Raw genomic sequence first — 27,018 nt, 5'->3', positions numbered from 1 at the left:
TTATTCCCTGGAGCATAGTACAATGAGAGGACCTTTGGCAGTGGTATACAAAAGTATGAAGGGTATAGGTAGGATAAATGTAAGCAAGCTTTTTCCACTGAGGTTGGGTAAGACTAAAAGGAGAGGTTATAGGTTAAGGGAAACGTGAGTGGGAACTCTTCAGTCGGGAGGGTGGAGGGTGGTGAGAGTGTGGAATGAGCTGCCAGTGGAAGTGTTGGATGTAGATTCAATTTCAACATTTAAGAGAAATTTGGATAGGTAGGTGGATGTGCATGGGGTATGGAGGCCTATGGTCCACTTGCAAGTCAATGGGACTCAGCAAATTAATAGTTCATCACAGATTAGATGGGCCAAAGCTCCTGTTTCTGTGCTGTAATGTTATACGACTCTGCAACTCTAGGATTACGTACTGAGGGACACACTGAAGCTTGATGCAGCCACTGCAAGGGCTCGATGGGGAATGATGGCATTGTACTGCTGCCACAAAGTCAACAAATTTCACGACATTTGCCGGTGATACTAAACCTGATCCTGTTTCTGAGAGGGACGGGTCAGGTTGAGTGAGGAAGCCCCTCAATTAATGTAGTAGAATACCACCCTGGGAGGCCACATGAGTGGCAACTGTGCTATTGGTTTTTAAAAATGTAATACAGCGTTACTTAAAGCATTGACTATGAATGTAAGAATGAAAACACAGTGCACATTATTTTCTTGTAAGTAATTATTTACTGTGTATAAAGTTTATTTTGATATATTATAAAATTTGTTATTTTGCAGTGCAAGACAAAAAATTAATAAATAGCCCAAAGGACAAAAAAACGAGTTGTGTTCATGAACCATTCCGAATCAGATTGCACAAGGGAATAAGCTGTTCCTAAAACATTGAGTGTGAGTCTTCAGGCTCCTGTACTCCTTCCTAATGGTAATAGCACAAAGACAACATGTCCAGAATGGTGAGGGTCTTTAAAGAGGAATACTGCCTGTTGACAGTGTCCTCAGTGGTGGGGAGGCTGGTGAGCGAAATAATGAAGTAGTGTTCATGGACCATTCGGAAATCTGATGGTAGAGGGGAAGAAGCTGTCCCTAAAACATTGAGTGTACATCTTCAGGCTCCTGTACCTCCTCTCTGATGGTAGTACAGTGGATTGCGGTTAATTGAGACTTCAGTTAATCAGGCAGCCACTTTATATGGGACAACTCTTAAAGAACAAAAATTAATCGATAAAATAGCTGAGATTTCCTTTGTTTATTTACTCAGCTATGCTGCATTATTGACGGGAGACTGTTGCTGAACAGTAAGTGCTGGTTGTGTACACTCGTGTGGCTGTTAGACACTACACCGTGCTTCGAGCAAACAGTTCTTAAATAGCATCAGTTGTATGCGTTTATGTTCAAAAAGCAGTGAGCAATAAGCAATAAGACAATTCAGAACTGTTTTGCCCACTGTGGTTTCAAGCATTCAGGCTTGGAGATGCCAGAAACAGCCAGGAGTGAAAGTGAAACAATTTCACTACTTCAACAAGTTAGGAAGGATGAAGAATTGGAAGGTATCGGCAATCATCTTGAATATTACAATGAAAATGAAGGTTTGGAGGATGCAGTTGTCAATGTCATTGTATGAAGGCTGTCCATTATCTGCAATAGGTGTCTGCGCTGATTTTGTTCATTCAGAGTCGATCGAAAGAACACGACAGCATAGACTGGATGAATTCCTCCTTCAATAAGCATTAGGGATTAATATAAAGTTTACTGTAGTAGCATTGGTAGTGTTCTAACTTCTTCTTTATTTCATTTAAATATGTAAGTGGCATTCACTTAAATGGTAGTTCATTTTTTATATACCTTTTTAATTATTTCCATCAAACTTCAGCTAATTGGGGCAGCTACCTAATTGAGTCAAAATGTATTGGTCCTGATGTGTCCCAGTTAACCAGAATCCACCGTAATGAGAAGAGGGTGTGTCCTGGATAGAGAGCATGTTTAATTATGGATGCTGCCTTCCTGAAGCACCACCTTTTGAAGATATCCTCAAAAGGGAGCAAAGTGCCCATGATAGAGCTAACTGAGTTTATGACCCTCTGCAGCTTTCTTCGATTATGTGCAATGGATCCTCCATACCAGTTTGCCTGCATGCCAGCATCTGAGTTCAAGCATTGTCATTTTGCAGGAACGCTAAGATAACGCTGTTACCAAGCTATGGAGAGTACTCTGGGCTTCTCAAGTCATGGGATTTAAAGGTGGAGAGCTGTGGCCGCCAGTAATGAAAATTGGTGTTCTGAGATTTCACCAGGGATATATAGAACAGGAACAGGCCCTTCATTCCATCATGCCTGTATCAAACATAATGCCAAATTAAACAAAGTTTCTTCTGCCTGCAGGTAATCCATGACCCTCCATTCATGTATCCACCTGAAAGTCTCTCAAACATTATTATTGTATCTGCTTCCAGATCAGGGGGACAAAGTACTTGGAGACAGGAGTGCCTATTAATCTGTGGTATACACAGAGGCAATAAGAACATAAAACATTGTATATTTTCAGCAGGTCAGGTGCTACCAGTGGGAACAGAAACAGAGTTAATGTCGCAGATCTGAGACCCTGCTTAAGAACATTCAGACCTGAGATATTAACCTTTATCCCTTCCTAGGATGAATTAAGTCAAAGTCAAGTGTATCCTCATGTGCTGAAGTATATGTATGCACAGGTGCAATGAAATGCTTACTTAGAGCAGTATCACAGGCACAGAGCATTAGAAATGCAACATTCACCAGAGAACATAAATTATGCTATTTTAATAATTGTTGTTTTCAAAGATTAATATTAATTTTAACAGGGCTCCTAAAATGCTTTATTTATTTCAATCTGTTTCTATTACACTTTTATTAATAGTAAAACAATAAAATCATGTAATAAGCATCAGGACATCCTTTTTCCCTAAAAAAAAGTCCATAATTATTGTTACTAGTTCATTAATCAATGGTAATCTCTGCTCAGATTCCCATGCATGAGAAACATATTGGGAACATGCTCTCAAATAGGCACACCACCCCTGCAGGTCTATAAGGTCAACCCTCAGCCTCCTTCCCTCCAGTGGAAACAGCCCCAGCTTGTCCAGCCTCATCTGGACATACAGGAGTGAGATATACCAGCTGGTTGAGAGGCGCTGCAGCAACAACCTTGCACTCCAATGTCAATCAAATGAAAGAGCTGATTGTGAACTTCAAAAAGGGGAGAACGAGAGAACACAAACCTATCCTCGTTGAAGGATCAGAAACATAGAAAATAGGTGCAGGAGTAGGCCATTCGGCCCTTCGAGCCTGCACCGCCATTCAGTATGATCATGGCTGATCATCCAACTCAGAACCCTGCAGCAGCCTTCCCTCCGTACTCCCTGATCCCCGTAGCCACAAGGGCCATATCTAACTCCCTTTTAAATATAGCCAATGAACTAGCCTCAACTGTTTCCTGTGGCAGAGAATTCCACAGATTCACCACTCTCTGTGTGAAGAAGTTTTTCCTAATCTCAGTCCTAAAAGGCTTCCCCTTTATCCTCAAACCGTGACCCCTCGTTCTGGACTTCCCCAACATCGGGAACAATCTTCCTGCATCTAGCCTGTCCAATCCCTTTAGGATTTTATATATTTCAATAAGATCCCCCCTCAATTTTCTAAATTCCAATGAGCATAAGCCTAGTTCATCCAGTCTTTCATCATATGAAAGTCCTGCCATCCCAGGAATCAATCTGGTGAACCTTCTTTGTACTCCCTCTATGGTAAGGATGTCTTTCCTCAGATTAGGGGACCAAAACTGCACACAATACTCCAGGTGTGGTCTCACCAAGGCCTTGTACAACTGCAGTAGTACCTCCCTGCTCCTGTACTCGAATCCTCTTGCTATTAATGCCAGCATACCATTCACCTTTTTCACCACCTGCTGTACCTGCATGCCCACTTTCAATGACTGGTGTATAATGACACCCAGGTCTCGTTGCACCTCCCCTTTTCCTAATCGGCCACCATTCAGATAATAATCTGTTTTCCTATTTTTGCCACCAAAGTGGATAACCTCACATTTATCCACATTAAATTGCATCTGCCATGAATTTGCCCACTCACCCAACCTATCCAAGTCACCCTGCATCCTCTTAGCATCCTCCTCACAGCTAACACTGCCGCCCAGCTTCGTGTCATCCGCAAACTTGGAGATGCTGCATTTAATTCCCTCATCCAAGTCATTAATATATATTGTAAACAACTGGGGTCCCAGCACTGAGCCTTGCGGTACCCCACTAGTCACCGCCTGCCATTCTGAAAAGGTCCCGTTTATTCCCACTCTTTGCTTCCTGTCTGCTAACCAATTCTCCACCCACACCAATACCTTACCCCCAATACCGTGTGCTTTAAGTTTGCACACTAATCTCCTGTGTGGGACCTTGTCAAAAGTCTTTTGAAAATCCAAATATACCACATCCACTGGTTCTCCCCTATCCACTCTACTAGTTACATCCTCAAAAAATTCTATTGTGGAGAAGTGGAGAGAGTGAGCAACGTCAAGTTCCTGGGTGTCAATATCTCTGAGGATCTAACCTGGTTGCGACATATTGATGCAGCTATAAAGAAAGCAAGACAGTGGCTATATTTCATTAGAAGTTTGAGGAGATTTGGTTTATCACCTAAAACACTCAAAAACTTCTACAAATGTACTGTGGAGAGCATTCTGACTGGCTGCATCACTCTTTGGTATGAGGGGCGGGGGCTACTGCACAGGATCGAATTAAGCTGCAGAAAGTTGTAAAATTAGTCAGCTCCATCATGGGCACTAGCGTGCGTAGTATCCAAGACTCCTTAAAGGAGCGATGCCCAAGGAAGGCGGTGTCCTTCTGATGGCAGGGGGGAAGAAGCTGTTCCTGAATCACTGAGTGTGTGCCTTCAGGCTTTTGTACCTCTTTCCTGATGGTAAGGAAAGGAAAGGTACATCGCATCTGGAGTTTCCCCGGTTTTGGACGATTTCCCTCCGCGCCTCCCTGACGTAGTGGGGAACCGCGTACGAGGCAAGTTACAGCAGCGGTTTGCCATTGCCTTCTGCCGGGTGAGTTTCCAAAGAGATCACCAGCTCGTAACCCAGCACAGATGGAAAGCGTGCAGGGGACCCAGCTGGATTTGAACTCGGGACCTTTCGTCTTGAAGTCCAGCACTTGCTGGGGCAGGAATTTAGTCCTTGAAAGTGAGTCTGTAGGTTGTGGAGTGAAGTGAGTGTTCTAAGTATGGTTCCACCAATCTCTTGTGCAGCTGCAACATGATGTCCAACTCTTGTACTCGATGCCTTGACTGACAGAGACAAGCATGCCAAGCACCCTCTTCAATACGCAGTCACCATTTTCCACCCCTGTTGGGAAGTCGTGAAACTTTGACATTTTTTCAACCCTCTCTGGCTAGAGGACTGGAGGACTGCTCATTGCAAGGTATCTGTTGGAAGTCTGTTAGGATTCTTTGAAGAAATGACGGGCGAGATAGACAAAGGAGAGTCAGTGAAGATTTTTTACATAGATTTTCAGAAAGCCTTTGACATGGTGTTGCACAAGAGGCTGCTTAACAAGATTAGAGCCCATGGTATTACTGGACATGTACTAGCATGGACAGAGGATTGGCTGACTGACCGGAAGCAAAGAGTGGGAATAAAGGGTCCTTTTCTGATTGACTGTCAATGACTAGTGGTGTTCTGCAGGGGTGGGTGTTGAAACCACTTCTTTTCAAGTTGTTTGTCAATGATTTGGATGATGGAATTGTATGGTCATGCAATTTGGTAGAATGAGTAAAGGCGTAGATTATTTTCTAAATGAGAACATTAAAATCAGAGGTGCAAAGGGACTTGAGAGTCCTTGTGCAGGATTCCCTAAAGGTTAAATTGCAGTTTGAGTCTGTGGTAGGAAGGCAGATATAATGTTAACATTCATTTTGAGTGGACTAGATTATAAGGGCAAGAATGTAATGCTGAGACTTTGTAAGGCATTGGTCAGACTGCATGTGGAGTATTGTGAGCAGTTTTGGGCCCCTTGTCTAATGAAAGATGAGAGGATCCAGAGTAGGTTCTCAAGAATTAAAGTGTTAATGTATGAGGAGCATCTGTGGCTCTGGGCCTGCTACTCACTGGAGTTTAGAAGAATGGGGGAGGATCTCATTAAAACCTATTGAATATTGCAAGGTCTGGATACAGTGGTTGCGGGGAGTATGTTTCCTATAGTGGGTGGATTTAGGGCCAGAGGGCACAGCCTCAGACTAGAGGAATGCCCATTTAGAAAGAAGATGGGGAGGAACTTCTTTTGCCAGAGGATGGTGAACCTGTGGAATTCATTGCCACAGGTGGCTGTAGAGGCAAGTCACTGAGTATATTTAAAGCGGAGATTGATAGGTTCTTGATTAGTCAGGGCATCAAAACTCGTGAGGAGAAGGCAGGAGAATGAAGTTGAGAGGGATAATAAATCAGCCATGATGGAATGACGGAGCAGACTCGATGGGCCAAATGGCCTGATTCTGCTCTTATGTCTCCTGGTTTTATGGAATATTGTATTCAGTTCTAATCACATCATTATATGAAGAATGTGGAAGCTTCAGGGAGGGTGCAGAGGAGATTTATCAGGATGCTGCCTGGATTAGAGAGGACAAGTTGAGCAAGTTAGAGTTTTACGTCTGGAGTAAGGGGGGTTAATAGGTGACTTGATAGAGGTGTACAGGATGATAAGAGGCAGAAATATAGTGGAGAGCCAAAGACATCTTTCCAGGGCGAGAATGGCTAATATGATGGGCTATAATTTTAAGGTGATTGGAGGATATAGGGGGGGATGTCAGAGTTAGATTTTTACACAGACAGTGGTGGATATGTGGATCATATCAAAATAGATATCTTTGGCACATTTAAGAAACTTAGATAGGCACATGGGTAATAGCAAAATGGAGGGCTACCTCAAAGGGAAGCATTAGATTGATCTTGGAATAGGTCAAAAGGTTGTCACAACATCTTGGGCTGAAGGATCTGAACTGTGCTGTGATGTTCTACAATCTATGTTAACGTTGCAGCGTTGTTTAAAAAGGGAAGAAGGGATATACAAAATAATTACCGGCCAATTAGTCTGACAGTGGTGAGCAAATGTTAAGTATTATTTCCAAGAGAGAGAATAAGCTTAATTTAGAAAAGCACAGGTTAATCAAGGGAAATCAGCATTAATTTGTTAGAGGTTAGCTTGAGCAATTTTGTTTTAAGGAGGGTTGATGAGGTGTTTGATGTAGACTATGTGGCTCTCGATAAGGTTGGTCAAGAAACTAAAAACCTATGGATCCAAAATTGACAGAGCGGCACTAAGCAAAGGGGCAGGCAATTGGTTGACTGCTGTTCCAGAGACTTTAGAGTCGGTTACCAGTGAGATTCCAATAGTCTAAGTTCTCCATCCCTGTAATATATATTCATCATTGGATTCCGTAGAGAAGTCTGCTGCTAATACAAAAATTTTATATATAGATGATACCGAGGGAAGCTTTAATCTGCAGGAAGGTCTGGATCATCTAGTCAGTTGGACAGAAAAGTAGCCTGTGGAATCTAATCAGAGAAGCCTGAGGCAATGCATTTAGAGGGATATAAAAATGCAAGGAAATACACAATAACTAGGATTTTTAGAACCGAGGGAGTTTGGAGTTTATGGGCACAGATTCCTGAAGATAACTGGACAAGTCAATAAAAATCAGATTTATTATCACTGACTTATATCATTGGCCCTGTTGTGCATTTAATATTTCAGTAATGTTTGAGTAATATTATAAATATATTGCTTGATTAAACATTCCTGTTTGTTTAAATAATTCATTATGGGTTATATGTAAAAATACATGAACGCCATATGTCATCACACCACCACGTCATATGTGTGCATCTCACTAAAAGTTAAAATGAAGAGTACATGTTTTTTCTCGATCTCCCCATGTTTTTCTTTCGATTAGTTTTATGTTTTGGAGTTACAAAACATATCAGGCCTGAAACAGTGGCTCTTTATTCCTCTCCATAGATGTTGCCTGATCTGTTGAGTTCCTCTAGCATTTTGTATGTGTTACTCTGGATTTCCAGCATCTGCAAAATCTCTTGTGTTTATGATATGGAATCTGTTGTTTTGCATCTGCAGTACAGTGCAAAGACATAAAAATGATTAAAATCAATAAATAGATGAAGGAAAGGAATAACATGGGTTCAGAAATCCAACAGGAGATTTGTGCCCTTGATGGGGCTTCCTGAGTCGACAGCCCTTTGCAGCCTCTTGCAATCCCCTGCATTGGAGCCTCTAAACCAAGCAGTGATGCAGCTGGTTAGAATGCTCTCCAAGGTACATCGGTGGAAACTTGTAAGACTCTTTGGTGACAGCAAACCTCCTCAAATTCCTAACGAAGTAGGAATTTCCTGCTGATGTGTCTTTGTCGTGGTTGCATCGAAGTGTTGGGCCCAGGATAATATCTCTGAGATGCTGATACCCGGGAACAAAAGGCTGCTCACTCTTTCCACCGCTGAGTGATGAGGTGGTTGAGCAAGCACACAGGATAGCGTAGCACTCAGCATTACACTTTACAGTGCCGGTGATAGGAAGATCAGGATTCAATTTCCACCACTGTAAGGAGTTTGTACGTTCTCCCTGTGACCATGTGGATTTCCTCCAGGTGCTGCAGTTTCCTCCCACAGTCCAAAGATGCACGAGTTAGGGTTAGTGTGTTGTGGGCATACTACATTAGCGCCAGAAACCTGGCAACACTTGCACGCTGCCCCCAGCATTTCCTCGATGCTAACGACGCACTTCACCATATATTTTGATGTACATGTGACAAATAAAGCTATTCTTTAAAACAATCTTTAAAATCTTTCTTTTCTTAGCACCTTCCTTTTGTTTTTAACTCGGATTTTCAGCTTTCATAGTGTGCACCGATTCATGGCGATACATGGCAACTGGCAGTCTGCCCCCAGCACATCGCAAACGACACATTTCACTGTTTCAATGACATGTGGCAAATAAAGATAATCTCTTTTAAAGATTCTTTCCTATATTAGTTGAGAGATAGAATATAAGAGCAAGGAGTCTATTTCAGAACTACGCATTACAGGAAATGTGCGGAAAAGCAAAACGCTGCACATGCTGGAAATATGAAACAAAACTGGAAAATGCTTGTAAGAGTCAGCAAGTCACATAGTGTTTGTGAAACGAAACTAGCTGCTTTATGTTCCACGATGATTTGATATCATAGCTATCTTTTTCATGAAGCATAGAACTTTTACATCGCAGAAAGCCACTCAGTCTATTGTGTTCATGCCAGTCAAAGAGGAGCCTTGCAACTTATTTTCGTCCATTTTGTCCCCCTCCCCTCCTGGTTTCATCTATAAGACCATAAGACCTAGGAGCAGGTTATTCAGCCCATCGAGTCTCCCATCTACTATGTGTGCATTTCACCCACCAGTTCTCCCTCACCCCCATCTGTTTCTGGTTCAATCTGCCCTTCAACTCTCTTTTAATTGAATTGAATTGACTTTATTACTTACATCCTTTACATACATAAGGAGTAAAAATCTTTGTTACATCTCCATCTAAATGTGCAATGTGCAATTTATATTAATTTGTAATAAATAGTATGTACAACAGGACAATCAATATAACATAGATATATAATTGTATCAGCGTGAATTAATCAGTCAGGTGGCCTGGTGGAAATAACTGTCCTGGAGCCTTTTGGTCCTGGCTTTTAGGTCTCTGTAAATGTCCTGAATAGTGGGAAGTGCACATGTACAGATTCGCTGGGCTGTCTGTACCACTCTCTGCAGAGTCCTGCGATTGAGGGAAGTACAGTTCCCATACCAGGCAGTGGTGCAGCCAGTCAGGATGCTCTCAATTGTGCCCCTGTAGAAAGTTCTTAGGATTTGGGAGCCCATACCAAACTTCTTCAACCATCTGAGGTGAAAGAGACGCTGTTTTGCCTTTTTCACCACATAACCGGTATGTACAGACCACGTGTACAGATAATGGTTTCCATTGTCACCTTCCTTTGTAAGCTTTGTTTGTCACATGTACATCAAAACATACAGTGAAATGCCTCCAACCTGATGGCATGAACATCGACTTCTTGAACTTGCGGTAATTCCCCCCCACCTCCTCTCCTTCACTGTTTCCCCATTCCTGTTTCCATCTCACCATGTCTCATTACCTGCCTATAACCTCCCCCTAGTGCTCCTCCCCTTCCCTTTCTTCCATGGTCTTCTATCACATTCCCCTTTATCTCTTTCACCAATCAACTTGCCAATTCTTACGCTGACTTCTCCGTTCTTTTTCCAGTCCCGATGAAGAGTCTCGGCCTGAAGCATCAGCTGTTTACTCTTTTCCATAGATGCTGCCTGGACTGCTGAGTTCTTCCACCATCTTGTGTGTGTTGATTTGGATTTCCGGCATCTACAGATTTTCTCGTGTTAGTGAAATGTGGCATTTGCTTCAACAGCCAACACAGTCCGAGGTTGTGCTGGGTGCAGCCCATATGTGTCTTCACACTTCCAGCACCAACCTAGCACACCCACAGCTTACTGACCCTAACCCTATGTCTTTGGAATGTGGGTGGAGACCCACACAGTCACAGGGAGAACTTACAAACTCCCCTTACAGACAGCGGTGGGACTCGGACCCCAATCTCGTAGCTGGTGCTTTAGTAGCATTAAGATAAGCACTAGGCTACTGTCCCATCCTGTTAAGCTTTGATTAGACTACACAAGGAGTACCATGTCCATGCCGGGTCACTTTATTATCAAAAAGGGTACAGAGACACTGCAGAGGGTACAATACAAGAAAAAAAAGACTCTATGAAGAAACCAGACCTGTAAGCTTACACTGATTAGGAAAGAATGAACAGGCTGCTTCTCTTGAATCTGAAAGAGAGGCAGGAGGAATGACCTAATGCAAATCCATATGTGGGGAAGAACAAAACCACGTGAGCCATATGTACCTGTCATTCTTGATTTCCGTCAACAGCAGTAAGTGTTGTGCTCAAAGACAATGCAGCTATGGTTACAGATAGGACTCATGCAGGTTCCCAAAGGCTGGAATATATACAAGATGTTGTTTCAAGTTCTCAGTCGTATTTTCAAATGTATCTGTCTTCCTTCTTCTCCCAATTATTGTGATCTCCACTAGCCTTACAACTACAACCACAAACTCTTCTCACAGTGTAGCCTCTGAGAACATAGAACACTGCAGCACAATACAGGCCCTTCGGCTCACAATGTTGTGCCAACCTTATAACCTACTCTACGATCAACCTAACCCTTCCCTCCCACATAGCCTCCATTTTCCGATTATCCATGTGCCTATGTGAGAATTTCTTAAATATCCCTAATGTATCTGCCCCTACCACCACCCCTGCTAGGGTGTTGCACACAGTCACCACACTCAGTGTAAAGAACTTACCCTGACATGCTCCCCATACTTTCCTCCAGTCACTTTAAAAGTTTGTCTCCTTCTATTAGCCATCCAGACCCCTCACATTAGCTGTTTTTGCCCATTCCTGACTTTAGTCTGACCTATGGTGGGCACACATTAGCAGTTAAGGTGCGGAATGTGCTCAGTAAGCCTCTCCATCTTTCCACTTTTAAGACGTTTTTTGAATCTGCCTTCTTAATGAGTCAAACGGCCTCGCACATCAATTTTTATCCCAAAATGCTTCTTTGAGCAGCCTCGGAGTGTTTGACTGCAATAACTGTATCAACGCACATTGTTGTTGAGGAGCTGATCCTGGCAAGAGCAGAGGGACGACAGGTGTATTTGGCTAAATTTGTTTGCGAGCAGATGGGCCTGTTGCTCTGCATAGTTCCACCGTGCAGGTTCCTGTCAGATGCTGAGCAAGTTGCCAAACACAACATAAAAGTTGCCTATAAACATTATTAAGATGTTGGACTTAGGACAAATGCTCATGATTTATCTATGAATGCTTTTAATAACCACGAGGCCATGGTACCTTTGGCATGGCCTTGCAGTTATTAAAAGCATTGAAAGCAGAGGAGGAAATCTGAAATCAACTGCTCAGGAGTGCTTAAGACATTATGCTGCCATGTTTTGAGTGATGTAATGCAAGGAACATATGAGAGTAGCGGACTCAGCCCGATATACTGGCAAGCCCTCCCAACTGTCGGAGGTATCCCCATGAGTTGCTGCCTCAAGAAGGCAACATACATCGTCAAAGATCCCTGTCATCCGGGCGGTGCCATCTTCTCACAGCTCCCATCGGGCAGGAGGTACAGAATCCTGAAGTCCCACACAACCAGGTTCAGGAACAGCTGCTTCCCTTCAACCATCCATTTCTTGAACCAACCTGCACAACCCTAATCACTCCCCCCATGCAGCAACAACATTTAAACATTTTGCACTACAATGCTCATTGTTTTATTTGGTCTAATAGTGTTCTTCCATGTGTCATTTTGAATGGTATTTTTCAGTGTATTTTGAGTAATCTGATGCCATGCATCCGTGATGCTGCTGCAAGTAAGTTTTCATTGCACCTGTGCATACATGGACTTGTGCAAATGACAATGAGTTTGGTTTATTTAGTTACACAGTAACAGACCCTTCCAGCCTAATGAGCACACACTGCCAATTACACTCATGAGACCAACGAACCTACATCTCTGAAATGCGGGTGAAAGCGGAAGCGCCCAGAGGAAGCCCACTGGGTAACGGGGAGAATGTTCAAATCCCTGACAGACAGCGGCAGAATTGTACCCACGCTGCTGGCACTGTCATAGCATTGGGCTAATTCTTAACCTTGAAAAAGCAACGTCACGTCATCACTCTTTCCTGCAGAGTTTCTGCTCTTTAAACTGTACCTAGGGACCTGGGTAGCCAAGTGGTTTAACGTTTGAAGACTCACCATTGTAATGTTGGAATCCAATTTATACACAGCAAATCCCATGAGCGACAAAGAGGTAATGTTATTGATTGAAGTTCACATATTGGTTTGGACTTTGCGGGAGAGCCACCCTTCCCCTCGAGGGCCATTGGATTGTTTGAACATACCCAGACAAGTAGGCAGTGTTACTTCAACAATGAGCAATCTGCTGGAAGAGCTCAGCAGGTCGAGCAGCATCTGTGGGAGGAAAGGAATTGTTGATGTTTCGACTTGCGTTCTTCCAGAAGGTTGTTTGTTGCTCCAGGGGAGGGGAGCAGAAGATGGCAGTGCGACACAGCGTGCGCGGCTGCTCCGAATTGATATTGTATTTGTAAGTAAGTACCGTGCACAATCCTGATTTGATGGAGACGGATGTGAGAAGCATGGAGGAACATCTGGAGAAACGTCTGAAATGCCCGCTTCGCTGCCGCTGCTACTGTGCGATCGAGAATCTCCGGAGGGGAAGGCCCCAAATCCTCAGCTTTGCCTATTTCCTGATGCTGAGGCCGGGGTCGAAGCGCTCAGCAGAGATGGTGCTCGGTGCTTGGTGTCGAAGGGCTGGTCGGAGGCTCGAAGTTTTCGGACGGACTCAAGAGTCGGCTGTGGTCAGGTGCTTCCAGGGTGCTGCATCGGCAAGTTTGCGGCGCTGAAAGCTCACGGCAGGGAGAATTTTTCTTCCTTCTACCGTCTGCGTGAGATGATGGGACTTCCGAGAGACTTTGAGACTTTTTTTTACCGTGCCCATGGTCTGTTCTTTATCCCAATTACAGTATTGCTTTGCACTGTTGTAACTATATGTTATAATTATGTGGTTTTTGTCAGTTTTTCAGTCTTGGTTTGTCTTGTGTTTCTGTGATATCATTCTGGAGGAACATTGTATCATTTCTTAATGCATGCAATACTAAATGACAATAAAAGAGGACTGCGTGTCCTCATAATCTAATCTAATCTAAGATTCTGGCATGGGCAGTCTCCTGTGCTTCCAATGTAATATTAGTCACCTGTTTAAAAAGCTAGTGCCTCAGTGCCTTTGAATGCTACATTATTGCACAACTCTTTAAACGTGCAGGTAAAGATTAGAATTATTTGTCACATGTACATTGAAACATACAGCGAAATGTGTCATTTGCATCAAATCAAATCAGCGAGGACTGTGCTGGGCAGCCCATAAGTGTCGCCAAGCTTCCACTGCCAACATAGCATGCCCATACGATCATGGGGGGAACGTACAAACTCCTCACAGATAGCAGAGGAAAATGAACCCCAGTCTCACAGCGCAATAAAGCATTACGCTAACCACTAAGCTACTATGGAGCTTCTTATCCAGAGTGGGGATGTGTGTATTTGATCAAAATCAAAGTCAAGTTTTCTGTCATATATACGAGTATATGCTGCAGAGGTGCAATGAAAACTTACAACAGCATCACAGGCACATAGCATCACACAAGCAGCATTCACAATGAAAACATAAATTACATCCCATCTTTACAAGGAAACTTAAGGTGGTATATAGTATACATACTTTGATAATAAAGCTGAAACACAAAGAAGAGAAAATCTACAGATGCAGGAAATCAAAGTCGCACACAAAACGCTGGAGGAACTCAGCAGGCCAGGCAGCGTCTATGGAAAAGAGTAAACAGTCGACATTTCGGGCCAAAACCCTTCAGCAAGTCTGGAGGAAAAAAAAGGATGAGGAGTAAAGTTAAAAGGTGGGGAGAGGGGAGGGAGAAACACAAGGTGATCGGTGAAACCGGGAAAGTGGGAGGGGTGAAGTAAAGAGCTGGGAAGTTGATGGGTGAAAGAGACAAAGGACAGGAGAAGTGGGAGTCTGACAGGAAAGGACAGAAGGCCATGGAATAAAGGGAAGGGGGAGGAGCACCAGAGGGAGGTGATGGGCAGGCAAGGAGATAAGGTGAGAGAAGGAAATGGGAATAGTGAAGGAGAGGGGGTGGGCAAATACTAGGTTAGAGAAGTCGATGCTCATGCCATCAGGATGGAGGCTACCCAGATGGAATATAAGGTGTTGCTCCTCCAATCTGGGTGTGGTCTCATCACAGCAGTAGAGGAGGCCATGGACTGACATAACGGAATGGGAATAGGAAGTGAAATTAAAATGGGTGGCCCCTGGGAGATCCTGCTTCTTCCGGCAAACGGTGCATAGGTGTTCAGAGAAGCAGTCTCCTAATCTACGTCAGATCTCACCAATATACAAGAGGCCACACCAGGACCACCGCATATGATAGGGTCTTTTAAGAGACTCCTGGACAGGTATATGGAGCTCAGAAAAATAGAGGACTATGGGTAATTTCTTAGGTAAGGACATGCCTAGCTTTGTGGGCCAAAGGGCCTGTATTGTGCTGTAGGTTTTCTATGTTTCCATACAGCAGACGACCCCAACAGACTCACAGGTGAAGTGTCGCCTCACCTGTTTGGGGTCCTGAATGGTAGTGAGGGAGGCGGTGTAGGGGCAGGTGTGGCACTTATTCCGCTTGCCAGGAGGGAGATCGGTGGGGAGGAACGAAGGGACAAGGGAGTCGCATATGAAGCAATCCCTGCAGAAAGTGAGGGGAGGGGGGGAATTACATTGGAGATGGTAGAGGTTACGAAGAAATATGTGCTAGACGCGGAAGCTGGTGGGGTGGTGGGTGAGGACAAGAGGAACCCTCTCCCTGGTGGGGTGGCGAGTGGATGGGGTGAGGGTAGACGTGCATGAAGTAGAAGAGAACTGTAGTCTGAGTGTAATTCTAGGTCAGGGTCTCCGACAGAACCCCATCCACCTTGAAAAGGGGAAAGAGAGACATCAAAGGTAGAAATTAAGGTGTTTCCACAGATGAGCTTGAATGGGTGGTTGTTAAGCACCATCGTAGCTCCTGATGAAGGGTCTCGGCCCAAAATGTTGATTGTTTACTTTTTTCCATAGATGCTGCCTGGCCTGCTGAGTTCCTCCAGCATTGCATGTGTTACTTTGACTTCTAGTGTCTGTAGATTTTCTCTTGTTTGTGGCAGGCTGATTGGACCGGAGGGGCCTGCTACCGTGCTGTATCTCTAAATTAAAAAAAGAGACTGCTTGGTAAATGAATTTATTATTGTTACATGTAGCGACATACAGTGAAAAAGTTTGTTTTTGCGTGGCATCCATACAGATCAATATTCATTACAACAGTGCACAGAGGCAAGAGAAAACAATAACAGAATGCAGAATAAGGTGTTACAATTATAGAGAAAGTGCTGTGTAGGCAGACATTACGGTGCAAAGCCATGATGAGGTAGATTTTGTCAAGGGTCTGAAGAAGAAAAGAGGATCACTGAGGTTTTAGAGGATTTTTAGGACAACAAGAGTTTGCCAAGAGAGACAAGGCCCCTGGACGAATTTAAAAACAAGAATAGGAATTTTAGTTTAGGAGTTGCTCTCAACAATGATGACCCTCGGGAGTTGTACAAGCATGTGCAATCTGTTTTGTTACTGCTGGTTCATCACCAGAGTACAAGTCTGCAGTGTTCATCTTTGACCATTCCTATCAGGCAGGTGAGGCGCAGTAACTCTGCCCCACCTTGCCCTCCTTCCCCTTGCGTTATTTTAGACTTGTCCAGATGGTCCCACGGTCTAATGTGTTCTGTTTCACAGATCAGTCAGGACGAAAAGCGAGGCGGTGATTAAAATCTGCATGCAGACCTGCCTGGAATCCCCACGCTGCTGCCTTCTGCCAGAGTAGCAGTCTCTTTTATACACACTGTCTATATACACAACATTATGAGAGGTACAGGTAGGGTAAAAGCAAAGAAGCTTTTCCCACTGAGCTTGGAGGAAACTAGAACTAGAGGTCATAGGTTGAGGGTTAGAAAGGTGAGATATTTAAGGTAGAACTTCACCATTCAGAGGATGGTGCAAGTGTGTGTCAAGCTTCCACAGGAAGTGGTGGATGAGGGATCAATTGCAACATTTAAGAGAAGTTTGGAAAAGTACTTGTCGTTTAAAGTTAAATTGGATAGATATATGGACAGGAAAGGAATGGAGGGTTATGGGCCAAATGCAGGTCGGTGGGACTAGGTGAGAGTAAGAGTTCGGCACGGACTAGAAGGACCGTGCTGTATTTGTTATATGGCTATATGTTATATGGTTATACTTCTGTTGCCCCCCCACCCCCCGGCCAACCTCAGGGTCGCACGGCTCGCTGTCGTCTAGGGAAACAGCTCTCGGCCCCACCAAACTGGGTAGTTAGTTTGTGTGGATGCTGTGTGATGTACCCCACCCCGCCCAAATAACAGACAATACACCAGATACGATTAAATGATTTACAGTTTATAGATATTACTGGAACCATATAATTAATAGAGAATAAAATATAAAAGGAAAATAAAAGGCGCCACACTTATCAAAGGTCAATCTCTTCATGCACAAACAGTTGGAGCTCAGGACCCTTCTTCTTCACCCTGCGACCCCTCGGACCACCTCGACCGGCCGCCTGGGACCAACATCGGTGGTCGACCAGATGCTCCACACAAGTCCGTCTCCGTCTCCTCTCCTCGCCAAACGCCCCGCTCGGGGTCCGACCCCGTTAGCGGACTCACAGCACCTGGTCCATCCTCTGTCTCTCTCTCCCGCCTTCTCCCCCAAAATCCCACACATACAATATCTTCAGACACACCAAAAGCATAACAACTATCGCAATTGGTTCATTTGTCCTCGTATCAATAGATAATCCAAAACAAACTGCTAGCGGGAAGGACTTTCTCAGCAGTTAACATAACAAAGAAGCCCTTTCAATTATAACATAACAAAGAAGCCATTTTAATTAGACTACACAGTGACACAAAAAAGAAACCCCCTTACACTCTCCCCCCACCAAATAAAGTCAAATAAAAAATACAAATAAAAATAGTACTGAGAACATGAGTTGTAAAGAGTCTTTGAAAGTGGGTCTGTAGGTTGTAGAATCAGTTCAGGGTAGCCATGAATGAAGTTATCTACGCCGATTCAGGAACCTGAAGGTTGTAGGGTAATAACTGTTTCTAAACCTAACAGTGTGGGACCCAAGGCTTCTGTACCTCCTAGGTCCGATAGTAACAAAGAGAAGAGAGCATGGCCTGGATGGTGAGGGTCTTTGATGATAGATGCTGCTTTTCTGTGACAGTGCTCCATGTACATTTACTCAAAGTCAAAGTAAGTTTATTATCAAAGTGCATATACTGTCTGTTACCATATACTACCTTGAGATTCATTTTCTTGCAGGCATTTACAGGAAAATAAAAAAAAACAACTGAATTTATGAAAAACACTCTACATAAACGAAGACTGATAAACAGCCAATGTGCAAAAGAAGACAAATTATGCAAATAAAAAGTAAATAATATTGAGAGCCTGAGTTGTAGAGTACTTGAAAGTGAGTCTGTAGGTTGTAGAATCAGTTGAGAGTTGAGGTAAGCAAAGCTCTTCTCACTCAGTGGTGGAGAGGGTTTTGCCTGTAATGGACTGGGCTGTGTCCACCTTTTTCTGTAGGCTTTTCCATTCCTGGGCGTTGGTGTTTACATATCGGAGCGTGATCAACACAAACTTCTAAGAAAGGCAAGGCAGTATCTCATTTATTTGTTATGATGGGAATCCAGGGCAGAGTATTAGAACTGAATTAGAAAATTAGATCAGCAAAGGCGTCTTGGTGAATGTGGAATAGTCTTGATAGCCCCCATCTGCCCTCATTGTTAATATGACCCCCCCCACCCTGTTTTGCCAGATACTGCTAACACAGGCTAGGATGCAATTGTACTGGTACAGAGACCGTTCAGAAACCTGATGGTAGAGGGGAAGAACCTGATTCTGAATCTTTGAGTGTGGGTCTTCAGTCTCCTGTTCCTCGTCCCTTATAGTAATAATAAGAAGAGAGCATGTCCTGGACGGTGAGGACATGCTTCATGATTGATGCCCCCCTTCTGAAGGCACTGGCTCTCGAAGGTGTCGGCAATGACAGGGAGGATTGTGCCCATGATAGAGGTGGCCCAGTCTACAACCCTTTGCAGCCTCTTGTGACCCTATGCATTTGACTTTTCATACCAGGCGGTGAGGCAACCAGTCAGTATGCTTTCTATCTTACATCTATAGAGTCTTTGGTGACATAACAATTCCCTCAAACTCTCGATGAAGTAGAACTGCTGCCTTCTTATGTATCAGTCTTGGTCGGCATTGACCTGTTGGAGCAAAGGGCCTGTTTGCATGCTGTATGACTCAAGTTGGTAGTTAATTGGCCTCTGTAAGTTGCTGTGAGAGTGTTGGTGTGTGGTAGAATCTGAGGGGCATTGTTATAGAGTCATAGAGCACTACAGCACAGAAACAGGCCCTTTGGCCCTTCTAGGTCATGCCAAACTATTATTCTGCCTAGTCCCATTGACTTGCACCTGGACCATAGCCATCTGTACTCCTCCCATCAATGTACCTTTCCAATTAAGAATGTAGGGTGAATAAAATGGGATTAATGTTGGATTTGCTTAAATGGACAATGGACGGTCATGTGGACTTGGTGGGGGAAGTGGGGTGGTCCAAAGTCCTTTTTCTGTGCTATTTCTCTCTATGACTATGAGTTTGCATTCCTGCATACCTGCCTTCTTGATCGTCACCAAATTTAATTGCCCCACTAGCTTCCAAAGTCCTACCCAGTGGAGTTCCTTTCCTAAGTCTCCCTCCTTATTTTATGACACTCCATGATGAATGCCCCCTTGCCCAGTCTTTTGTGTAAAGATTAGCTTTATTTGTCATACACACATGGAAACTTTGAAACGTAGAGTGAAATGTGTCGTTTGCATCAACGACCAACTGAGTCTGTGGATGTATTAGGGGTGGTCGGCAGGCGTCATACCCACAACTTACTAACCCTAACCTGTACATCTTTGGAATGTGGGAGGAAACCAGAGCATCCAGAGGAAACCCGCACAATTACAGGGAGATGGTAAAGAGAGCAGCAGGAATTAAACCCTGATCTTCCGACCGCGGGCGCTGTAGAGCTTTACACTAACTGCTAGTGTGCCACTCAGTGCCGCCATGGGTTGGTCGTTACGTTGAGGGCACCATATCAGTGCAGTCTTTTGTTGTCTACTTTTCTTTTCCTCCTCCTTTTCAGGGAGATACAGGCGAGTCCCAGAGAACTCATTGCCCCATTGGCTGGTAACAGTTGATGAAGTGAGGGACCTGGGTAGACCCAGAGTGGGTACCATCACTGTGTCGTTGGCACAGGGCATAAGCCAACACTGAGGCCACAGCACACCATTATCAGCGAATCATTTCTAACAGCCCTCTTGCAACTGAACCTCATTAACAAAATTGTCAGGTGTGTGGCTGTCAGCCATTCCTTAACACTGGTAGTTAAGTTGATGTTCAGAGTGGTGCCAGGTCTGATGGAAATGCAGCTGCCAACATAGAAATCATTCCGGATACAAAAGGGATGAATCTGCTCCCTGCAGTTACTTTGCACAGGATTTTTTTTTAGCCGCTAATGCAGTGGCCCATAAATTCTACCCTGTAGTAATAATATTTATTTTAAAGATTAAAGGGATTAGCTCTTGGATAGGCATTCGGATGAAAGATAAATGTAGGCCTTTGTGGGAGGGAAGGGTTAGATTGTTAGGTTAAAAGATCGCACAACATTATGGGCCGAAGGAGCTGTACTGTGATGTAGAACAGTACATCTCAAGAACAGGCCCTTCAGCCCACAATGTTGTGCCAAACCATTTAAATTAGTAATCAAATGGCCAACTAAACAAATCTCTTCTACCTGCGCAAAATCCATATCCTTCCATTTTCCTCACATTCTTGTGTCTATGTTCTTTGTGAATTAAGAGGAAATTAGCAAGTGGCCTGCCAACCTTGTGGAGTTCCCACTACAACACAATTCTGATTCTCAATATCACTGCGTACTTGGAGGGTTGCTGCGCTGGAAACCCAGCATTTGTATCGGGCCACTCAGGTACAGCCATGTCTGCCAACCAGCAGAGAAAAGGAATCCTCAACATTTAGAAAGTTGCTATATTGAAGGAAGATCATTGTTCTCCTGCCGACTGATCCATGTTCTCTTCTTTGCAGGGAAGTGGACCGGGATTCGGATGGTCATGTCAGCTTCAGGGATTTTGAGGCTGTGATGGACCACCAGTAGGAAACTAATAAAGCCTGTGTGACAAGAAGGACTTCATCCCTCAGTGGTGTCTGTAATTCATATTCCATGACTTTGTGCGGTTGATTTCCCCATCTGCTGTTTCCTGGAGGGATACCACTTACAGCCAGCCTGTCTGAGGAAATCGCAGCTATGTAGCGCAAATTGAGTACTGTCAGCATGTGGTCTATAGACCACCAATCCATAAGGCACAGGAGCAGATTTAAGCATTTCAGCCCATCAAGCCTGCTCTGCCGTTCAATCATTTCCCTTTCAATCCCACTCTCCTGCCTCCTCCCCATAACTTTGACACCCTTACTAATCAAGAACCTATCAACCTCCATTTGACTCCACAACCTGTGGCAATGAATTCTGCAGATTCACCACCCTCTGGCTAAAGAAATTCCTCCTCATCTCTGTTCTATAGGGTTGTCTTTGTATTCTGAGGCGGTACCCTCTGGTCCTCGACTGTCCAGCTCTTGACAACATCCTATCCATGTACTGTACACAATATCCAGACCTTTCAATATCCAGTGTAGGCTTCAATGAGATCCCACTCATTTGTATCCCTGAAGGTTCTCCAATCTAACGTAATATCACCTTATTTATTGCTTCTACATTTATTTATATTTTTTCATGTTTTCTCTTTCTACTGCATTCTATTAAGGGTTGGTGGAGGCTTTCCCTGTTAACTCCACACTTGATGATGGTTGCACTCCTCTGCAAGTGCTGCTACCTGACAGATTAAAGAACAGTTATACGGATGCAGAATTGGTTCCTGTAACTGATGCGTCATCCTTTGTCTCGGAAGACAGCCCTCCCTTCAGCCCAGTATATTCACCACATCACGGCCAAGTTAGGCTGCTTCTCTCTCTGACAACCTGCCCTTCCTGACAATCTTTACATTGCCCTGGGCCATGTTCCCCCCCACACCCCACACACCCAGCCTCGGTCTTGGGTCTGATTTCCTGCTGATGGCCTCTTCCACCTTACGGATACATGAAACCAGGAGAGTCAATGGCCAGACCAGGAGAATATTCAGTGACTTGGCCAGTGTTATCGAAGCCAGTTACCTGGTGTCTATCCCACTGGTGTTTGTGGGATCTTGCTATGCTGAAAGAACTATATTAATCAGAATCAGCATTAGTAGCCCTGAAATATGTGGTGAAATTTATTGTGTTGTGGCAGCAGAACAGTGTGATACATGAAATCACTACAAGTTACAAACATAAATAATTAAATACATACATATATAGTGCACAGCAGTGCCTACTCTTGTAAATTACCTCATTGGCTCTATGGAGGACCTGTACAGTTGTTTTCAAAATTTTTCTCTCTTCTCTCTCCTCTCTTTCTTCTCTCCATAAGGCCATAAGACATAGGAGCAGAATTAGGCCATTCAGCCCATCGAGTCTGCTCCACCATTCAATCATGGCTGATCCCGGATCCCACTCAACCCCATATACCCGCCTTCTCGCCATATACTTTGATGCCCTGACTGATCAGGAAATCTCCCCTCCTCCCACTTCCTCCCTCCTCCATTTGAAAACAGTAACACTTTGTTCTATATCTCCTCATACCTCTCTCTGTGGCCGGCTCTCTCCCAGTCCTTAGTTTCCCTGTCGCTTACTGACTATTCTTTCCAAATGGACAGATCCCTCTCCTTCCCTCTCTCTCACTTACCATGGGATTGATAGTCTGGAGGATGGACCTCATGTGCACTCCACACTCAGGAACCTTAACCCACTGCGTCCCTCGATATTTTCTCCCCTGACATTGCACATTGGTACTACCTAACATTGCCCATGATACTACCCTAGTAATTCATTTCCGTGACAACCCAGGCAATGGAGAGACTGCACTCCATCCAGATTTAACAGTGCTTTTTTCAGCTGTCAGCAACACCAAGTTACTTGATTTCATTTATTCTTGGTGAACTTCAAAGGGATTGGAATGGATACAGTGAACAGATTTTGTCAGTCATCCTGTGGCTGCCAGACAGAGAGACTGGCTGTGAATTTGGTCAGTAACTCTGATCTCCATATGAAAGCCTTGGATCCTATTGGTCTTAATGCTACTTTTCCTTTCCTCGTGGCATTTTTTAATTATTTGTTTTTTGTTTGAAAACCATTTACATTCATGTGTGGGTGTACTTTTACAGATCATTTCCTTTTTTTAACTCCTTCTGCTTTGGCCATAAGACATAGGAGCAGAATGAGGCCATTTGTACCATCAAGTCTGCCTTGCCAATCGATCAGGGTTGACGTATCCCTGCCATCCAGGCCATGCTCTCTTCTCGCTGCTACCATCAGGAAGGAGGTACAAGAGTCTCAGGTCCCACACCACCAGGTTCAGGAACAGTTATTACCCCACAACCATCAGGCTCCTGTACCAGCGAGGATAACTTCACTCACTATAACTCTGGTCTGATTCCACAACCTACAGACTCATTTTCAAGGACTCTACAACTCATGTTCTCGGTGTCATATTTTTCCATGTGCACAATTTGTCTTCTTTTGCACATTGGTTGTCTCTCAGTCTTTACTCATATATAGCTTTTCAGAAATACTGTTATATTTCTTTATTTTCCTGCAAATGCCTGCAAAAAGACCTAGATAGTGTGCATATGGAGAAGATATTTCCTGTGGTCGAGGATACTGGCCCAGAGGGCACAGCCACAGAATAGAACCATGAGGGGATGAGGAGGAAGTTCTTTATCCAGAAGGTGGTAAATCTGTGGAATTCATTGCCATAGGTGGCTGTGGTGGCCAAGTTATTGGGTATAGTTAAAGCAGAGATTGATAGGGTTCTTGCTTAGTAATGGCATCAAAGGTTATAGGCAGAAGGCAGGTGGTTGAGAGGGATAATAAATCATCCATGGTGGAATAGCAGAGCAGACTTAGTGGGCCAAATAGTCTAATTTTGTCTCTACGTCTTATTGTCTTAAATGAATGTTAAGGTAGTGTGTAGTGACATTGGGTATACATTATGTACTTTGATAATAAATTTATTTTGAATTGACTTGGATTTATTTTCCCTCTCAGTTCTCTTCTCCATGTCCATGCTGTCTTGCTCTTTCAATATTTGATAGGTTTCAATGAGACCCCAGCTCGTTCTTCCAAACTCCAATGAGTACAGGCCAGAGCCAGCAAATGCATCTTATGCATTAACCCTTTTATTCCTGGGTTAATTTTCATGAATCTCCTCTTGAATACCAACACATCCTTTCTTAGATATGGGGCCCAAAGGGGCCCTTTGGCTCCAGGTCATCTCTCACACACACTGTTAGCCTGGCAGCCTGCTCCCACACACCATGTTTAACTGCCAATGGTGGCATCCCAGGAGTCAGCCTTGGAGCTGTCAACATCAGGGAAAAGTTTGACGGTGAGTCATGTAATGAAAAATACGGGAGTTGCACAGCTATGAACTCATGTTCTGGGCTCCACCACTGTCAAAGGAACCTCAGGTGCTGACGGAGGTCAAATTAATAAAGTAAAGTCACCAAGGATCCGGTCTTGGACTCTTCAGACATCCCGATGGTTCGGTCACTGGCTCACCCATCCCATTCCCCGAGACCCCAATTCCTGTGTTCCCCTCAAACTCGCTTGGCTCACCAGAAAATATCATTATAATTCCAATAGCATCTTAAAAAATGTGAATGAAGGTGTATTGGTGGATTTTCAAATATCATACAATAGTTCAGAGTACCTACGACTGGCACCACGGAAATCCCATGTGCACTGGAATATCAGTCTTACTGCTGAGTCAGGTTTATTACCTGTTGTTTTATGGCAGCAGTGCATTGCAAGATGTAAAAATTACTATAAGCTACAATAAACACAAAACCAAAGAAACAGATATAAATAGTGGAAAAGAGGAATGGCAAAGTAGTGTTCATGAACCTTCCAGACATCTGATGGTAAAGAGGAAGAAGCTGTCCTTAAAACATTGAGTATGTGTATTCAGGCCCCTGTACCTCCTCCCTGATGATAACAAGGAGAAGAGGCCATGTCCTGGGTGGTGAGTGTATACGTAATGGATGATGCCTTCTTCACGCACCACCTTGGGAAGGTTGTGCCTGTGATGGTCTTAGATAGATGAATGGAGCTCCACCAACACTCAAGAAGCTCAAGGCTATTCAGGACCCTACCTTACTCTATCCACCACCCTAAACTTTCATTCCATCTACCAATGCAGCATAGTGTCTGTCATCCACAAAATGCACTGCATTTACTTGCCAAGGTCACTCCATCAGTGTCTCCTGGGCCCATAAACTTCACCAGAATCAGAATCGCGTTCTACCAAGGCAGCATGCACCATGGATATGTAAAACTGCTCGATCCTCTGAGATCCCCCAGCAGATTGTCTGTTGCTCCAGATTCCAGCATCTGCAAATCTTGTGTCTACAACCAATACCACTACCTGCAAATTCCCTCTAAGACACATACCATCCTTTTAGGTTCAGTATTGTCACATGTAGAACGACACAGTGAAAAGCTTCTGTTTGTGTGCTATCTAGACAGATCATGCCTTACATAATTTTCATTTCTATTATCTAGAGATACAGCACTGTAACAGCCCAATGGGACTGCACTGCCCAAATACACCAATGTAACCAATTGACCTAATGACCTCTATGTCTTCAGAATGTGGGAGGAAACCAGAGCACCCGGAGGAAACGTGCGCTGTCACAGGGAGAATGTGCAACGTTCTACAGACAGCAGCGGGAATTGAACCCAGTTTGACGGCGCTGTAATAGCCTTACGCTAACTATGTCACCCTTCAAGATAGTAAACAAGATAACAGAATACAGATTAATGTTACAGAAACACAGAAAACACAACAGGTAGACAAGTAGGTTCCTGAAAGGGTCGACTGGGAGTTCAAGAGTTCAATCTTCAGCTAATGTGAGTGTGATATAGTGGGCCAGAAGAGGTCCTGCTCTCAAGTTTGTCCGTATTCTGCCTGATAGGAGAATTTTATGTATTGCACTGATTCTGATTCTGGAGAGGAGACAGTATGACTTTTTTTTATTATTTTGCCACTGGTGCTGGTTCTAAATCCCAGAATTCCCTATAGGATCACCCTCATCTGAAGGACATCAGCAGTTCAGGAAGGCATCACCCTAGCACCATCACAAGGGTAATCGGGAATGGATAATATGTGGCCTTGCCAGTAATGCCCTCATCCCATGCATGAATGAAGAAAGTGATACATCCTCGTGGTGATTAATGCAGTATAATTATGTGGGGCAGAGTTACAGTAATAAATACAACGCAGAGTAATCACTAGTGTAAATACTTTCCAGCTGCAGACTCTCTTCCTAAGACAAAATCTGGGTTAAGGCAAGAGTTGGTCGGGGTAAGCAACAATGCAGTCAGGTCCAATGAAGTTCCTTCAAGCTCTCTGGGTGTGCGTGGAATTTAAGACTAAACTATGATATGAATTTGAACAGAGAACAGTACAGCACAGATTGGGTCCTACGGCCCACAATGTTGTGTTGACGTTTTGACCTACTCTTAAGATCAAACTAACACTTCTCTCCTACAGAGCCCTCCATTTTTCTGTCATCCATGTGCCTATCTAAGTCTCTTACATGTCCCTAATATATCTGACTCTGCTCCACCCCTGGCAGCGCATTCCACACTCTCCACCCTCTGCATAAAAAAACTTACCTCTGACATTCCCCCTATTCTTTCCTCCCAACACCAAGAACATGCCCTCTTCTCATTGCTGCCATTGGGGAGGAGCTACAGGACCAGAAATACCCACCGTTGATGTTTTAGGAACAGCTTCTCCTCTCTGCCATCTGATCTACAAACCTACGATGAACCCATGAACACTACCTCACTATTTTTGTTCTCTTTTTGCACTACTTATTTAATTTAATTTTCTTTTATATTTTACTTACTGTAATTTATAGTATTTACATATTGCAC

The 27,018-nt window shown here is 43.9% G+C and overlaps 1 protein-coding gene and 1 long non-coding RNA gene across 3 annotated transcripts in view; one reads left to right on the top strand and one right to left on the bottom strand.

Moving 5' to 3' along the window:
- LOC134344895 (uncharacterized) overlaps positions 1–27,018 on the bottom strand; it is a 145,081-nt gene that overhangs the window by 56,775 nt on the left and 61,288 nt on the right. The gene's annotated exons all lie outside the window — the stretch shown is intronic.
- Positions 1–27,018, top strand: part of efcab11 (EF-hand calcium binding domain 11) — a 137,981-nt gene that overhangs the window by 108,676 nt on the left and 2,287 nt on the right. Inside the window, exon 6 of one of the 2 annotated variants that reach the window (XM_063045010.1) lies at positions 21,013–25,419. The exons of the other annotated variant lie outside the window; for it this stretch is intronic. Coding sequence (XP_062901080.1) covers positions 21,013–21,082 — 70 coding nt within the window. The 3' untranslated portion in view covers positions 21,083–25,419. Of the gene's footprint in view, positions 1–21,012; positions 25,420–27,018 lie in introns of those variants that run through there. 2 annotated transcript variants of the gene reach the window in all.

The sequence above is a fragment of the Mobula hypostoma genome, chromosome 1 (genome assembly GCF_963921235.1).
Source record: "Mobula hypostoma chromosome 1, sMobHyp1.1, whole genome shotgun sequence".
NCBI lineage: Eukaryota > Metazoa > Chordata > Chondrichthyes > Myliobatiformes > Myliobatidae > Mobula > Mobula hypostoma.
This window is presented reverse-complemented; position numbering and strand designations above follow the sequence as displayed.